At 46.3% G+C, this 16,842-nt stretch overlaps 2 protein-coding genes across 3 annotated transcripts in view; one reads left to right on the top strand and one right to left on the bottom strand.

The window, feature by feature from the left end:
• Positions 1-15,377, bottom strand: part of LOC143973878 (mitochondrial carnitine/acylcarnitine carrier protein-like) — a 67,688-nt gene extending 52,311 nt beyond the window's left edge. The window contains exons 1-2 of the mRNA XM_077474757.1: positions 15,227-15,377; positions 8,274-8,366 (exon numbers count right to left, since the gene is read on the bottom strand). Coding sequence (XP_077330883.1) covers positions 8,274-8,366; positions 15,227-15,337 — 204 coding nt within the window. The 5' untranslated portion in view covers positions 15,338-15,377. The remainder of the gene's footprint in view (positions 1-8,273; positions 8,367-15,226) is intronic.
• The window catches only part of LOC143973866 (deoxyribonuclease-1-like 1), a 91,829-nt gene that overhangs the window by 12,189 nt on the left and 62,798 nt on the right, over positions 1-16,842 (top strand). The window contains exon 1 of one of the 2 annotated variants that reach the window (XM_077474745.1): positions 13,928-14,064. The exons of the other annotated variant lie outside the window; for it this stretch is intronic. The gene's annotated coding sequence lies outside the window, so the exon portion shown is untranslated. Of the gene's footprint in view, positions 1-13,927; positions 14,065-16,842 lie in introns of those variants that run through there. 2 annotated transcript variants of the gene reach the window in all.

The raw sequence follows: 16,842 nt of genomic DNA on the forward strand, positions 1-16,842 counted from the left end.
CCTATTGGGTTTGTCAAGGGCAAGTTTTCGAATAAATTGAGATTGGTGTACAACTTGTCAGCGCCTCATTCCTCTACTATCCCCAGTCTAAATTCTCTCATCCCCTCCGAGGAGTTCTCTCTTAAATATGCCTCCGTAGACATGGCCTTCCAGGCCATACTCAAGACAGGCACGGGCACCTGGCTCTCCAAGGCCGATATCTCGGATGCCTTCACGCCCCTTCCCATCCACCCGTCTCTTTGGTGCTGGCATGGCATTAAGTGGAGGGAGCTGTGTTATTTTGCTACCAAGCTGACCTTCGGGTCTAAAAGCAGCCCCTGGCTCTTTGACACATTTGCACAGTCACTTACGTGGATCCTTCTACACGAAGCCCATTGTCAAGAGGTCATACACTACCTGGACGACTTCCTGTTGATTGAACCACCTGGCTCACCTCCGGGGGACCTGGATAAGTTGAGGGTGGTATTCAGGAACCTCAATGTCCCTATTGCGGAACACAAGGTGGAAGGTCCAGCGCAGTCCATCACCTAGTTCGCGGGGTTAACTTAGACACCAACACCATGCAGGCCAGCCTCCCTCCGGATAAACTGGCCCGCATCAGGGGGGTCCTGAGGGACTTCACCTGCTCCAGAGCGTGCACCAAGAAACAGCTGCAATCCCTTCTCGGCATGCTGAACTTTGCCATGCGTATCATCCCACAGGGTCGCTCCTTTGTGTCCCGCCTGCTGGTGTTACTGTCCCACACGCAGGATCCTGAGCAGGTCCTCAGCCTCGATTCTGCGGTGATAGCGGACCTCTCTATGTGGGAGGAATTTCTGTCATCCTGGAATGGCATATCCCTGTTTATTCCCTCGGTATCTTCCCTTTCGCCCCAGGTGGTGACCGACGCTGCTGCCTCCACAGGCTTCGCTGCAATTTTTGGCCACCTCTGGTTCGCAGCTCCCTGGCCTCCCCAGATACTGGCAATACCCGGCTTTTCCGAAACGTCCTCCTTTTTGAGTTGTACCCCATCGTAGCAGCAGCACACATCTGGGGCCGCAGCTGGTCGGGCAAAACCGTAGCCTTTTCGACAGATAACTTGGCCACTGCAGAAATCATTAATAAAGGCAGGTCCAGGTTGCTAGTGGTGATGTCCTTCCTGTGCCAGCTGGTTCAGCTCTCGTTACTATTTCAGTTCAATGTCTACTGCTCCTTTATCCCCGGTAAACGCAATCTGGCAGCAGATGCCCTCTCTCACTTTAATTTTATCTCATTTTTTGAACAGGTGCCCGAAGCCGAACCGATGTCAGCAGCTATCCCGGCCTGGTCTCAGCTGACCCTGGACTAGCCCCATACCTTCTAGCAGCAACTCAGCTCATCAACCTTACCCTCTCACGCAACACCCTCAAGGCCTACCAAACGGCCTGGAGGGCCTTCAACCGTTTCATGACACGCCACGGTACCGAGACATCCCGTGTCAAACAAGTCCTGGCCTTTATCTCCTACTGCCACTCGGAACTCGCATTATCCCACAATACAATCCGGCTGTATCTAGCCGGCGTCCAATATTTCACATCCCTCCAGGACCCTACTGAACCTTCATTGTTTTCTTACCATGCCGTACGGGCTGTCTTGCGTGGCGTCCAGAGGCGCCAGCCAGTGATCAGCACTAAACGCCTGCCCATTACAGGAGATTTCTTAAGGAGCATGTCAGATATCCTGGCCACGTCACCCTTCGGTCTTCATCCTAGCCATACATCTGGCCTTCTACGGCTTCTTACGGCCAGGAGAGTTCACCTGTAACAACCCTGCAGAACGTATGCTTCGCAAACGCCACCTGGTTCATTACGAAGACCATTTCATCTTACATCTAGCAGTCTCCAAAACACAACAGGTTGGCTCTGGTACGGACATCCATTATTATAAGACCAACAACAGCTGGTGTCCAGTCTCCACTCTCACCCGCCTGTTGTCCCTTCTGACCGATCAACCAGACGCTAGTCCACTCCTGCTGTTCCATACCAAGCCCCTAAACGCTGCTCGGTTCATGGAACATATTAGGATACTTCTACGTATCCTTCAGCTCAACCCTGCTCAGTACTCCAGGCTCGTTCCGTATCGGGGCAGCCTCAACAGCCTCCTGCCAAGGGGTCCTGGACCACGTAATCAGGAAACTGGGCAGATGGAAGTCCACCTGCTTTGCCTGCTATATTCCCAATCCACAAGTAGAGATGGCACAGGCCTTCGTCAAACTCACTCAGTAACTAGATTAAGTCAATAAAGCACAATCCCTACCTGAATGTTTTTGCCCCCTTATTTTGGTTAGACCAAGGCACACTTTCAGGTCCATTTCAAGTGATACGTTTGTGTTAACCCTGTTTGTCATCCTTATCTGTACCGGCCATAGGGCTCTGAACCCTTAAATAAGAAGGCCAGTATGGTGGCCTGAATTTATGGGAGGAGCCCGGAGGGGTATTTAATCAGCCCGTTCGGCTGTGTTCCTTGTCGGTTCCTGTGCACGATACCCACCCTCCCATCCCCTTTTTAGGGCATTTTTTAAGGCATCATACTCCTCACAAGAGTACTCATTTCACTTCATGTCATATTCATTTCATTTAATCCTCATTTCTTATCTAGGGTATGCCCCCTTATTTTGGTATACCATACGTTAGACCAAGGCACACTTTCAGATCCATTTCAAGTGATAAGTTCGTGTTAACTCTGTTTGTCATCCTTATCCGTACCGGCCATAGGGCTCTGAACCATAAATATATATATATATATATATATATATATATATATATATATATATATATATATATATATATATATATATTGTAGCAGAGCGTCCCAGAGAGAGCCAGGAAAAGTCCTGTTCGGGGTTTATACCTCTCCCAGGCTTCTCTCATACACCTTCAGAAATCTGTGATCCATGATCCAGTTCGGATCTTGGCCCTCCTCCCCAGGCTAATTTAGGCTCACCTGAGCAGACAGCCTTTGCTCTCTGCCTGGGACTTTCAAACCAGTTTCATTTGTAAAGAGAGTAAGGTTGGTAAAACCTCTTAAGCGGTTCTTTGTAGAGACTGACAAGCGTTAGGCTTGTTCAGCCTGGTAGTGAGGGCCTCCAGATTGTATAGCTAGAGCTGTGACACGGCTAGGGTTTTTGTGTTTTGTTACTTTGCCTGTTATTTTGTTTTCTGGAGCACTGTACAGCACCTGTATATGGACTTGTAAATACCACAAATAAACACAGCACTGTTTGTCACTTCTGGAGTTGGGTATCTGTGCCTGAGAAACTGCTCATCCCAGGGAGCTTTATACCTGCTGCCTGTCCCCCCAGGTTACACAGGGTGGAGAATGCGGGCAGCTGTAGTAAGTTACTATTTAAAAGGCCAGTACCTAGAGTGATTAAAACATGGAGGAAATCCTAAAACAATTAATGATATCCAATGCTACACAACAGCAAACAAATGCTGAACTACGGCAAGCCAACGCTGCACAGCAGAAAACAAACGCTGTACTCAACGCTGCACAACAACAAGCAATCGCTGCACAGCAGGAAACAAATGCTGCACTACAGCAAGCTAATGCTATCGCACAGGAGCAAACCAAGGCGCTGTTGCAACAGATTAGTGCTGTAAGGAGCAAACAAATGCTGCAATTAATGCTGCACTACAGCAAGCTAATGCTATCGCACAGGAGCAATCGCAGAGGCTGTTTGAACAGCTAGCCACTGATGCCAAAGCGGATAGGAAAACCTTGACGGAGGTTGTGGAGACGCTAGCACAGCGGTCACTTGCTAAAGTTGATATTGGAGACAAGCCCTCAGCCATCCATGTGGGTCGCTTTCTTTCTAAGATGACTACAGATGATGATCCAGAGGCCTTTCTGCTAACGTTTGAGCGGACCGCTGAGAGGGAAGGTTGGCCTAAAACCTAGTGGGCAGGACTGGTTGCTCCCTTGCTTTCTGGAGAATCGCAGAAGGCCTACTATGATTTGGAATCAGCAGAAGTGGGAGACTATGAAAAGGTCAAACGGGAAATCCTGGCACGACTTGGTGTCACTTTGGCAGTTCGAGCACAGCGGGTCCACAGCTGTTTTTTTCAAGGGGAGAAGCCCCCAAGATCGCAGATGTTCACCCTAATTCACCTGGTGAGGAAATGGCTACAGCCGGAGTGCCTGTCTGGGCCACAAATAGTGGAGCGTGTGGTCATGGACCGGTTCCTGAGGTCACTACCAATTCCTCTGCAGAAGTGGGTGAGTCAAGGAGACTCCAAATCGGCGGACAACCTGGTGGAACTCGTTGAAAGGTACTTTGCTGCAGAAAACCTGGTCACCACCCCTACAACTGCGCGGACTTTCCACCCAAAGCCATGGTCTCCCCAGGCTACCGGTAAGACTGTTCCAGGGGAAGTAGGTGGTAAAGTTTGCAAGGAAATAGGGGGGAGGAATTTTGTTGCCAGGACTGAAGTTTGGCGTCCCAAACAAGGGAAGCCATTGCCTGTCAGCAAACCAAACTGGGGAAACATCAGGTGTTTTTGCTGCCAAGAACTGGGACATGTTGCAGCAAATTGTCCATTGACAGATGAACCGATGCAGTGCGACTTTTCCATTAGGAGACAGTCTATGTTTGCAGCTGTTTCATGCGCTGTGATCTGTATTCATGGGGATACCAGGGAGTACCCTATAACCACTGTTCGGTTTAAAACTGGCTTAGGTACGGTGACCCATCAGGTTGGACTTGTCCCCCACTTGCACGAGGCCATCATTGGTAGAGACTTCCCTACGTTTTGGGAATTGTGGGATCGTCCCGACCCGGTCGCAGTACCTGACTCAGTGGCAGACCCAGAACTCCTGGCCACTACTGACAAAGTGGGTGCAGGGGGTTCCGCTCAGGGCTCCCTGGGTTTTCCCCTATCGGTTTTGGCAGGAGAACTGGAGGAGTCTGAGGAAGTCCCTACAACCAGTAGAGCTGGACAGCCATCTGCTGAATCCAAGCCTACATTGGAGTTTGCTGACCTTAATGTGCACAAGGAAAATTTTGGTACTGAGCAAAGAAAAGACCAGACCCTTACCAGGGCCTGGGAAAATGTAATAGTGATTAATGAGGTACCTGTCGAACCAGGGGACAGGCCCTGTTTTCCTTATTTCAGCAGCAATGAGGATTTACTGTATCGTATATGTAAAATGAATGATGAAGTGGTTGAACAGTTGGTGGTTCCTAAGCCATACAGACGGGTGGTGTTGGAACTTGCCCATGGGCACTTGCTAGGAGGCCATTTAGGGGTTGAAAAAACTACTGAAAGGGTGTTGCGTAGGTTTTACTGGCCCGGGGTACAGAAAGACATTAAGAATTATTGTCAATCCTGTCCTGTGTGTCAGATGTCAGCCCCACTACCCCACTTCCGAAGTCCTTTAGTGCCATTACCTATTATTGAAGTGCCCTTTGAGAGGGTTGCCATGGACCTTGTAGGTCCACTCCCCAAGTCTGCCCGGGGTCATCGGCATATCCTAGTAATCATGGATTATGCTACCCGTTACCCTGAAGTGGTTCCTTTACGCACCGCTTCTGCTAAAAACATTGCCAAAGAGCTGTTTATGGTGTTCAGTCGGGTGGGCATCCCTAAAGAAGTCCTTACAGACCAGAGCACCCCATTTATGTTGCGAATAACTAGGGAGCTCTGCAAGTTGTTTAAGGTGACCCAGTTGCGAACCTCAGTGTACCATCCTCAAACGGATGGCTTGGTAGAACGCTTCAATAAGACGTTAAAGAGCATGTTAAAAAAGGTTGTTGACAAGGATGGGAAAAACTGTGACTTCCTGATACCATACTTGATGTTTGCCATCAGGGAAGTTCCCCAGTCCTCTACGGGGTACTCTCCATTTGAGTTGCTTTATGGGAGACACCCTCGGGGACTTTTAGACATAGCCAAAGAAACTTAGGAGGGGGAGCAGACACCCCATAAAAGTGTCATTGAGCACATCGCTCAAATGCAGGAGAGGATTGCAGCAATTATGCCGATGGTAAAAGAACACTTACTGTAGGCCCAGGCAACCCAACAGAGAATATACAACAGGGGGGCCCAACTCCGGGTTTTCTCACCTGGTGACAGGGTCCTGGTGTTGGTTCCTACTGTTGAAAGCAAGTTCCTGGCTAAGTGGCAGGGTCCCTTTGAAGTAATTGAAAGAGTTGGGGTAGTCAACTACAAGGTGTATCAACCAGGAAAAAGGAAGCCCGAGCAGGTTTACCATGTAAACCTGTTAAAGCCCTGGAAAGATTGGCGTTAACTGCGAGATCCCTCACAGTAACACCTAAGGGTACTGAGTCCCCTCTGATCCCTGAGGTCACAATTCCTGATACCTTGTCATGTTTCGAAAAACAGGAAGCTAGAGAGTTCCTGATAAGGAATAGAGAGAAATTTTCAGAGTTACCTGGCGTGACTTCAGCAGTTCAGCATGATATTGTTACTGAACCTGGGGTACGTGTCAAGCTCAAACCGTACAGAATTCCTGAGGCGAGGAGAAAAGACATCAGCAATGAAGTTAAAAGAATGTTGGAGCTAGATGTTATTGAGGAATCCAATAGTGACTGGTCTAGCCCCATCGTGTTAGTCCCAAAACCCGGATGGCACTTGGAGGTTCTGTAATGACTTCAGGAAGCTTAATGCAGTGACAAAGTTTGACACATACCCAATGCCCAGAGTAGACAAACTTATAGACCGACTTGGCAAAGCTCGCTATATTACCACTTTGGACTTGACAAAAGGGTATTGGCAAATACCCCTGACTGATAGCGCCAAAGAGAAGACTGCATTTGTGACCCCGGAGGGTTCCTTTCAATATAAAAAAAATGCCTTTTGGGTTGCAAAATGCCCCCGTGACATTTCAGAGGGCCATGGACAGGACCCTAAGACCCCACCGACGATATGCAGCAGCCTATTTAGATGACATAGTGGTAAATAGCGCTAACTGGGAGTCTCAATTGCCTCGTGTCCAGGCTGTCCTGGATTCCCTCTTCAAAGACGGTTTTACGGCAAATCCAAAAAAATGTGCCATTGGTCTAGAGGAAGCCAAGTATTTGGGCTACACTATTGGCCGTGGTGTCATAAAACCTCAAGTGAGTAAAATAGTTCGGGGTTTATACCTCTCCCAGGCTCCTCTCATACACGTTCAGAAATCTGTGATCCATGATCCAGTTCGGATCTTGGCCCTCCTCCCCAGGCTAATTTAGGCTCACCTGAGCAGACAGCCTTTGCTCTCTGCCTGGGACATTCACAGCAAGTTTGTTTGTAAAGAGAGTAAGGTTGGTAAAACCTCTTAAGCGGTTCTTTGTAGAGACTGACAAGCTTTAGGCTTGTTCAGCCTGGTAGTGAGGGCCTCCAGATTGTATAGCTAGAGCCGTGACACGGCTAGGGTTTTTGTGTTTTGTTACTTTGCCTGTTATTTTGTTTTCTGGAGCACTGTACAGCACCTGTATATGGACTTGTAAATACCACAAATAAACACAGCACTGTTTGTCACTTCTGGAGTTTGCTTGCCTTTATCCAGCCCTTGGGGCACTATTCCTCCCACTGACAATGATGGGGCACTATTCCTCCTGCTGACTTCATTTATAGGGCAGCACAAAACCTTAATACACTACTGCCCTGCACCCAGGGGCGGACTGACCATTGGGCCACTCGGGCACTGCCCGAGGGCCCCATGCCACTAGGGGGCCCCATCAGGGTTACCAGCCTCAGTAAAACCAGGGAAAGTATGTAAAAATCATCTGTGTTTTTTTTACATCTGTGTCTGAAATGTCCCTTACCGACATCCTTTTGGTCTAAAAATCCTGAGATTATAGCTGCCCCACCTCTCCAGTACCTTCTCAGCCAATAGAAACATGTCTGTGTATACTGTGTGATTGTATTCTGTGTGTGTGTGTTTGTGTCTACTGTGTGGCCCAATAATGTCTGATTGCCTGGGGGCCCCATAATCTCCTATTGCCCGGGGGCCCCATGAGTTGTCAGTCCGTCCCTGCCTGCACCCTCTCACTATTCAAGTTATCAGCAATAAATCACTAAAAGGATTTTCCTAGACTGCTTTCTGCTTGTGTTGGTGTGCTTGGAATTGGATCTGTGGTGTGCTGACAGCCCCTACACTAGTGGGAAAGAACCCTGGTCATTATCATTATTGGTGTCATTAACATCATCAATCATTTGGCGGTTGTGTTACAGATATATCCCAAAATCATGATTCTTTATCTCTGATATAAAAAATCCTGCTATAATCTAATGTTAGAGATTGGTACATACCTGCTGAGTGACAATCTTTTGGAAACAGTCTGCAGTGTTGGTATAACGAGGGGCCACTCCTAATTCAGGTCGACCTTGAATCTGTAGATTCACCTGCAATGACATTGTTACATGGTTACGTCTTCAGGAAACAGGGTCACACCTTCTGAAAATGCTAGTTGTAAAAACCATGGAGCCAGAAAAGTCAGAGTGAAATGAGGACTTGATTTGTGTGCTCATTCCAGGTAAGTAAATCAAAACCATAGACAACGTGGCAACTAATGTTTTCAGACTCAGGTCTAGGGATGAGCCCGATATTCGAGTCAAACGTAAGTTCGACTCAAACATCGGGTGTTCATCTGTTCGCCGAACATCGAACAATATGCGGTGTTCGTGGCAAATTCGAAAGCTGCCGGAACACCGTTAAAGTCGATGGGACACTAACATGAAAAATCAAAAGTGCTAACTTTAACCACTTGAACACTGGGCACTTAAACACCCTTAATAACCAGACCAATTTTCAGCTTTCGGTGCTCTCACATTTTGAATGACAATTACTCAGTCATGCAACACTGGACCTATATGAAATTTTTGGCCTTTTTTTCACACAAATGGAGCTTTCTTTTGGTGGTATTTAATCACCGCTGGGTTTTTTATTTTTTGTGCTATAAAAGAAAAAATACAGAAAATTCTGTAAAAAAAATGAATTTTTCTTCATTTCTGTTATAAAATTTAGCAGATTAGTAATTTTTTCTTCATAAATTTTGGCCAAAATTTATACCACTACATATCTTTGGTAAAAATAAGTACAAATTGGTGGATATTATTTGGTCTTTGTGAAAGTTATAGAGTCCACAAGCTATGGTGCCAATATCTGAAAATTGATCACACCTGAAGTACTGACGGCCTATTTCAATTCTTGAGACCCTAACATGCCAGAAAAGTACAAATACCCCCCAAATGACCCCTTTTTGGAAAGAAGACATTCCAAGGTATTTAGTAAGAGGCATGATGAGTTTTTTGAAGTTGTCATTTTTTCCCACAATTCTTTGCAAAATCAAGATTTTTGTTACTTTTTTTTTTTTTTTTTCACAAAATTGTCATATTATCAGTTTATTTCTCACACAGCATATGCATACCACAAATTACACCCCAAAACACATTCTGCTATTACTCCCGTGTATGGCGATACCACATGTGTGAGACTTTTACACAGTGCGGCCACATACAGAGGCCCAACATGCAGGGAGCGCCATCAGGCGTTCTGGAGCACCCAGGACAATTCTGACATTTCTCTCCTACATGTAAAAATCATCATGTATTTGCTAAAAAATTACATCGAATCCCAAAACATTATATATGTTTTTTTAGCAAACACCCTGGAGAATACAATGGTGGTCGTTGCAACTTTTTATCTCGCACGGTATTTGCGCAGCAATTTTTCGAATGCTTTTTTTTGGAAAAAAAACAGTTTTGTGCTTAAAAAAAAAAAAAACACAGTAAAGTTAGCCCAATTTTTGCATAATGTGAAAGATGAAGTTACACCGAGTAAATCGATACCTAACATGTCACTCTTCAAAATTGCACAGGCTCGTGGAATGGCGCCAAACGTCGCTACTTAAAAATCCCCATAGGCGACAATTTAATTTTTTTTTACTGGTTATATGTTTTGAGTTACAGAGGAGGTCTAGGGCTAGAATTATTGCTCTCGCTCCAACGTACACAGCGATACCTCACATGTGTGGTTTGAAGACCGTTTTCATATGTGGGCGGGACTTACGTATGCGTTCGCTTCTGCATGCGAGCACATGGGGACAGGGGCGCTTTAAAAAAAAAAAAAAATGTTATTGTTCATTTTACTTTATTTATTTTAGTTTGACATTTTTTTCCCCAAAAATAAATTTTTTGATCACTTTTATTCCTATTACAAGGAATGTAAACATCCCTTGTAATAGGAATATGGCATGACAGGTCCTCTTTACAGTGAGATGTGGGGTCAATAAGACCCCACATCTCACCTCTAAGCTGGGAAGCCTGAAAAAAAAAAAAAAAAAAGATTCTGGATTTGATAGTATTGGCGAGTCGGTAGAAGCACCGGAGGGCGGCGGGAGGGGGGGGGTGTCTATGGCTGGGTATTGCAGGGTATCACCGACTATGGCTGGGTATGGCTGGGTATATCAGAGTATGGCTGGGTATCTCAGAGTATGGCGTTGCAGAGTATTGCGTTGCAGAGCATTGCAGGATATTGGAGGGTGTTGCAGAGCATTGCAGAGTGTTGCACGGTATTGGCGGGTGTTGCAGAGCATTGCAGAGTGTTGCAGGGTATTGGTGGGTGTTGCAGAGCATTGCAGAGTGTTGCAGAGCGTTGCAGGGTATTGGCGGGTGTTGCAGAGCGTTGCAGGGTATTGCAGGGTATTGCAGGGTATTGCAGGGTATTGCAGAGTAATGCAGGGTAATGCAGAGTAATGCAGAGTAATGGCAGGGTATTGCAGAGTATTGCAGTGTAATGCAGACTATTGCAGACTATTGCAGAGTATTGCAGGGTATTGCAGAGTAATGGCAGGGTATTGCAGAGTAATGCAGAGTAATGGCAGGGAATTGCAGAGTATTTGCAGGGAATTGAGGGGTTAATTTTCGGTGAGCAGCGATGTGGGCACTGCAGATGCAGCCCACATCGCTGCTGACACCGATCTCCTCCCCCTCCGCTGTTCCGATCGGTACAGAGAGGGGGAGGGAGGAACCGGCGTCATGTTTACAAGTGATCACTCCGTCATTTGACGGAGCGATCACGTGGTAAACGGCCGCGACGAGCGGCCGTTTACCGTGATCCGTGATGCGCCGGGTCCTGTGGACCCGGCGGTCACGGATGCTCTCGAGTGCGCGCCCCAGGGGGCGCGCGAGAGCGGAATTCTGGGAGGACGTCATATGACGGCCTCCCACAGTTAAGAAACCGCCCTAAAGCCGTCATTCGGCTATAGGGCGGTTATTAAGTGGTTAAAGGCTTATATGCAAGTTATTGTCATAAAAAGTGTTTGGGGACCCAGGTCCTGCCCCAGGGGACATGTATCAATGCAATTTTTTTTTAAACGCCCGTTTTTTGGGAGAAGTGATTTTTTTTATGCTTAAAAGGAAACAATAAAAATGAAATATTCCTTTAAATATCATGCCTGGGGGATGTCTATAGTATGTCTGTCTGTAAAGTGGCGCATTTTTCCAGTGTTTAGAACAGTACCACAGCAAAATGATATTTCTAAAGGAAAAATTGATAAAGTGGGGGGCGCCCGTGATGTCGACACCTGAAGCCGATCTATCCCTTGGCTGTCAGGTGCTGCCGCCGCCATCCTCGGTAGGGGAATCAGGAAGTGAAGCTGCAAGTTCCCTATTGCGCATGCACGACTCGCGCTGTGCTATGCCACTGGTCCCTGCTGTCTTCTGGGACCCGCGTGTATCCCAGAAGACAACAGGGGGTGGAGTGCCGTAGATACCTGTGAGTGGCTTGGGTATTTATGCCCAGAAGTGGAAGCAAAATACCTGTATTAGACAGGTATCTGCTCCCCCCTCCCCCCCTGAAAGGTGTCAAATGTGACACCGGAGGGGAGGAGGAAGCAGAAAAGCGTAAGTTCCATTTTTGGGCAGAACTACGCTTTAAAACTGAGCACGGCTATAATGAATTGTCGAGTCTCGGCAATATAGATAAAACTCATTGAAAAAAATGCCATGGGGTCCCCCCCAGTCCATTACCAGACCCTGACGCGTAGGGCCCCCCCAAAATCCCTTCAGGTCTGGTATGGATATTAAGGGGAACCCTGCGCCAAAATGTAAAAAAAATGGCATAAGGGTCCCCCCCCCCCAAATCCATACCAGGCCCTTATCTGAGCACGTAACCTGGCAAGCCACAGGAAAAGAGGGGGAGACGAGAGAGGGCCCCCCCCCTGAACCGTACCAGGCCACATGCCCTCAACATGGAGAGGGTGCTTTGGGATAGCCCCCCAAAGCACCTTGTCCCCATGTTGATGGGGACAAGGGCCTCATCCCCACAGCCCTTGCCCAGTGGTTGTGGGGGTCTGCAGGCAGGGGGCTTATAGGAATATGGAAGTCCTCTTTAACAAGGGGACCCCCAGATCCTGGCCTCCCCCCCCATTTGAATTGGTAACCCCTACCATTTCACAAAAAAGTGTCAAGATGGTAAAAAAGACAAGAGACCGCTTGGGACAAGTCCTTTATTAAAAAATAAAAATCTCCCACGATGTAATTATATAGAGAAAATATTCGACAGAGAAAAAAGGTTTGACAGAGAAAAGATTCTGCAAGTTACTGTCCTAAAAAGTGTTTGGGGACCCGGGTCCTGCCCCCGCGGACATGTATCAATGCAAAAAAAAAGTTTTAAAAACGGCCATTTTTCGGGAGCAGTAATTTTAATAATGATTAAAGTGAAACAATAAAAGTGTAATATTCCTTTAAATTTCGTGCCTGGGGGGTGTCTATAGTATGCCTGTGAAGGGGCGCATGTTTCTGGTGCTTAGAACTGTCCCTGCACAAAGTGTAATTTATGCAGGAAAAAAGCGTGGGGGTCCCCCAAATTCAATTACCAGGCCCTTCAGGTCTGGTATGGATATTAAGGGGAACCCTGCATCAAATAAAAAAAAATTGACGTGGGGGTCCCCCTAAAAATCCATACCAGACCCTTTATCCAAGCACGCAACCTGGCAGGCCGCAGGAAAAGAGAGGGGGACGAGAGAGCGCCCCCCCTCCTGAACCATACCAGGCCACATGCCCTCAACATGGGGAGGGTGCTTTGGGATAGCCCCCCAAAGCACCTTGTCCTCATGTTGATGGGGACAAGGGCCTCATCCCCACAACCCTTGCTCCAGTGGTTGTGGGGGTCTGCAGGCAGGGGGCTTATAGGAATCTGGAAGTCCTCTTTAACAAGGGGACCCCCAGATCCTGGCCTCCCCCCCCATTTGAATTGGTAACCCCTACCATTTCACAAAAAAGTGTCAAGATGGTAAAAAAGACAAGTTCTTTATTAAAAAATAAAAATCTCCCACAATGTAAGTTCACGCCGCCCAACGGACCGAAAAAAACCCCGCAACTGATCCGCCTTCATGGGAGGCTCCTGCCGACTGACGTGTCTTCGCTGTGACAGCTCTTATATAACTGAGGGCGGGGCCACCCGGTGACATAAGTGAAGGTTTAGGAGATATTTACGAAAAAGCCGAGCGCCGATGACTACGGCGCATGCACACTTTAGAAAGGGCACATAGTCTAATAGGGGTCATGCCGTGACTGGCGGCTCCTGCGCGACATCACGTGACTCCAGCCAGTCACAGAGCCATAGTAGCTCATTATGCTTTACCTTTGCAGGGAAATAAAGAGGAAGTAAAATCCACTGGGGTTTACTTCCTCTTTAAATTCTGCTGATTGCTATCCCATATCTGAGGTCTGGTAGATCTCTCACCAATTTTTCTTCATGATGAGATTTTGGCTGTGTACAGTGCTGTGAGTCTGAATGGTTTTACAACTTTACAGTTACCCAGATGGCAGCACTGTCAGGCTTCAGGGGTTTTGAGAATGGTATAGACACGCTACTCAATTGTTTCTGTAGCAAGTGCATTAATATGGCTACAATCGCTTCAAACAAGAATGGTAGAAATGATAAAGAATGGTATCCGTAGTAAGCATTAAAAAAGACCTCGCCCAGATCTGTGACTGCAGATCGAAGACAAGAGATCACTGAGCATCTGCTCTGCCCTGTACGAGTCTTATCATCCCACACAGCAGCTCCATGGATCTCTGTAACACTCGTAAAATGGTAAGTGTCTAGATGGTTTTTAGAAAAAAAGGGAAAAAAAAGAAAAAAATGTAGAACAAAGTTGGGTTTTGCAATAGGGGATTAATGTAAATTATCAAAGGTTTCAGCCTTCATCCTTAAAATGGGTAGAGCGGGAAGAAACAGAACTTATGGTGAAAATTGAATTGTCAGTTTTTTTCCATTAAATTGATTTCGTATCATTTCCTGTTCAAGAGAACCACCAGGACAATTTGTTAGCCAAATTACCTGTTCCTAGTTTCTATATATGGAAGCTTGCCAAGGCTGGGTGGCTCTGTAACAGATTCTTAATATTTTGGCTATGTGTGCATGCGAGGGAATCAATCACCAACTAGCATCTTAGGAGATGTACCCACGGGTGTCAAAAAGGGGAATGTGTTTGCCATGCCTGGGTGTAAATGGTGTGTTAAAGGGTCAGTAGACCGAAAAGTGGTATTTTAGTTGTAGGTATAACCTGGTGGTCTGGGTCAGCCCCTTGATTCTTATATGCCTTGGATACTCTCCATCATTCCAAACTCTTCTTCTCCACCTGGGAGTTTTGGTTGCTTTCATCCATCTTTCTATGTTCCAGCTCCTCAAAATAGTCACAGCAATATGGCAGACCCAGAAACTCTGGGCAGAAATCTCACCAATAGAGTCCCCCACGCAGTGTCGGGACAAGGTCATCCAGGGCAAAGATGCCAAACTGCGCCCCCCTTTGCCTTAGGGTTAGGGTCAGGATGCCCCCTACCCCTGCAATAAACCATTGCGCCAGGGGCAGCCGCCCCTCCTGCCCACCCCTTGTCCCGGCCCTGCCCCCACGTGATATAAGAAACCAACAGGTGGTATAACTTTTCAGCAGCTACTAAACACTAAAATATTAGTTATGGGTGGGTTCATACTTTAGGCTAATGGTGACACTTCAAGTCAGTGCAAATCCCATTATGGAAATTGCATTTTTTTTCCAGCAACCACCATTCTCAGTTCGAAGGAATTATAGGAGACAATGCGACAGAAATCTAGTTAAGCAACAAAAAATTTCCAGCATAATGGTAACAGTCAGAACTAATGACCAATGACTTCTGCTACGTAATAAGTGAACACAGTGGTCACAAGCAATTTATCCCTTGTACACATGTTGGACAGTAGTGAAAAGATAACTCACCTTGATGGTGTCAAGAGGCTGTCCAGCTAGTGTGAGACATACTCCCCCCACCCCTCCGGAGATGAAATGTTTAATATAAGCGAGAGGGTGAGCTGCATTCTCAGAAGACATGAGTGCGGGCTTAGATGAGCTGTGGACGGAGTGTGCTGCCAGGTGATAGTGCAGGGTGTGAGATATAGCCGGGGAAGATTGTGGGAGGAGAGTGTACAAGGGTGCAAGGCTCACATGCCAGTAGGGCCAATGGTGCATTGCTGAATATGCCACACTAGGGGGGCCACAACTGCTGAGTAGTGTGCAAGAAAAAGTAGTAAGATACAATAGGTGTGAAAGAGTTTAGCGATAGCGATGTTAGCGTTGTACAGTATAAATAGCACCCTTTATCGTAATTGTGGAAACCCTTGCAGTGTCAACATTTAATTTAAGGACACGCAAAATAACTTGCTCTATAATACAAAAAAAAAAGAGCGATAGTGTAAAAGGGCAGCGGGTTATACAGTAACATTGGTCACGTGGCTTTGTTCTCCAGACTTTAACCTGCCTGGCGAAAGCATCACATTCCTGTGCCAAATTCGGCTTTCACACAGTGGCACCATACTAAGGAATGACATGCTTGCTGCCCTGACAATTCTACATTACACCCGTCTTTTCTGTTCTTTTTTTTTTTTTTTTTTTTTTTTATAATGTTCTTTTTTTTGCCAACTGCGCTAGTACTTTTATTTTTGTGCTCACAATTCCTGCTTCTTCCTCACTTATTTTTTTTAGTATTTCAAACCTTATCTACATTTATATTTTTCTACATTTATTTATTTTGCTGCCACTTGTAAGGTTTTGGTTGCATTAAGCTCATAGCCCTTGTACACACGGTCGGACATTCCGACAACAAAATCCGTCAGATTTTGTTCGACGGATTTTGTCCGAAACTGGTGTTGCATACACACGGTCGGACAAAGTTGTCGGAAAATCCGATTGTTCGTAATGTGATGACCTTATTTTGTTCCGACGGGACTACGTTCAGGCTAGTAGCCAATAGCTTTGGTCTAGGAATTTGATCTGAACATGCGTGGCACTTTGTCCGATCGGAATTCTCTACAAAGGAGCGGACAAAGTCCGATCGTATCATGTTGTTGGAAAATTTTATAGCCCAGCTCTAAAACTTTGTCGGTCGGATATTCCAATGGAAACAGTCCGATGGAGCCCACAAACAGTCGGATTATGTGACAACACGGTCCGATCGGACATTTTCCGTCTGAATGTCCGACCGTTTGTACAAGGGCTTAAACAGCCAGAAATGTTGATTATGTTGAGTTTGCAACTAATCCAACACATTATCAGTGAGCCTGTTTTAGTGCACATTCTATACAGTGCCTTGAAAAAGTATTCATACCCCTTGACATTTCCCACATTTTGTCATGTTACAACCAAAAACATAAATGTATTTTATTGGGATTTTATGTGGTAGACCAACACAAAATGGCACATAATTGTGAAGTGGAAGGAAAATGATAAATGGTTTTCCATTTTTTTTACAAATAAATGTGAAAAGTGTGGGGTGCATTTGTATTCAGCCCCCCTGAGTCAATATTTTGTAGAACCACCTTTGACTGCAATAACAGCTA

Source organism: Lithobates pipiens, unplaced genomic scaffold (assembly GCF_037356315.1).
Source record: "Lithobates pipiens isolate NorthernLeopardFrog02 unplaced genomic scaffold, aLitPip1_a1.2 Scaffold_1, whole genome shotgun sequence".
In the NCBI taxonomy this organism is placed as follows: domain Eukaryota; kingdom Metazoa; phylum Chordata; class Amphibia; order Anura; family Ranidae; genus Lithobates; species Lithobates pipiens.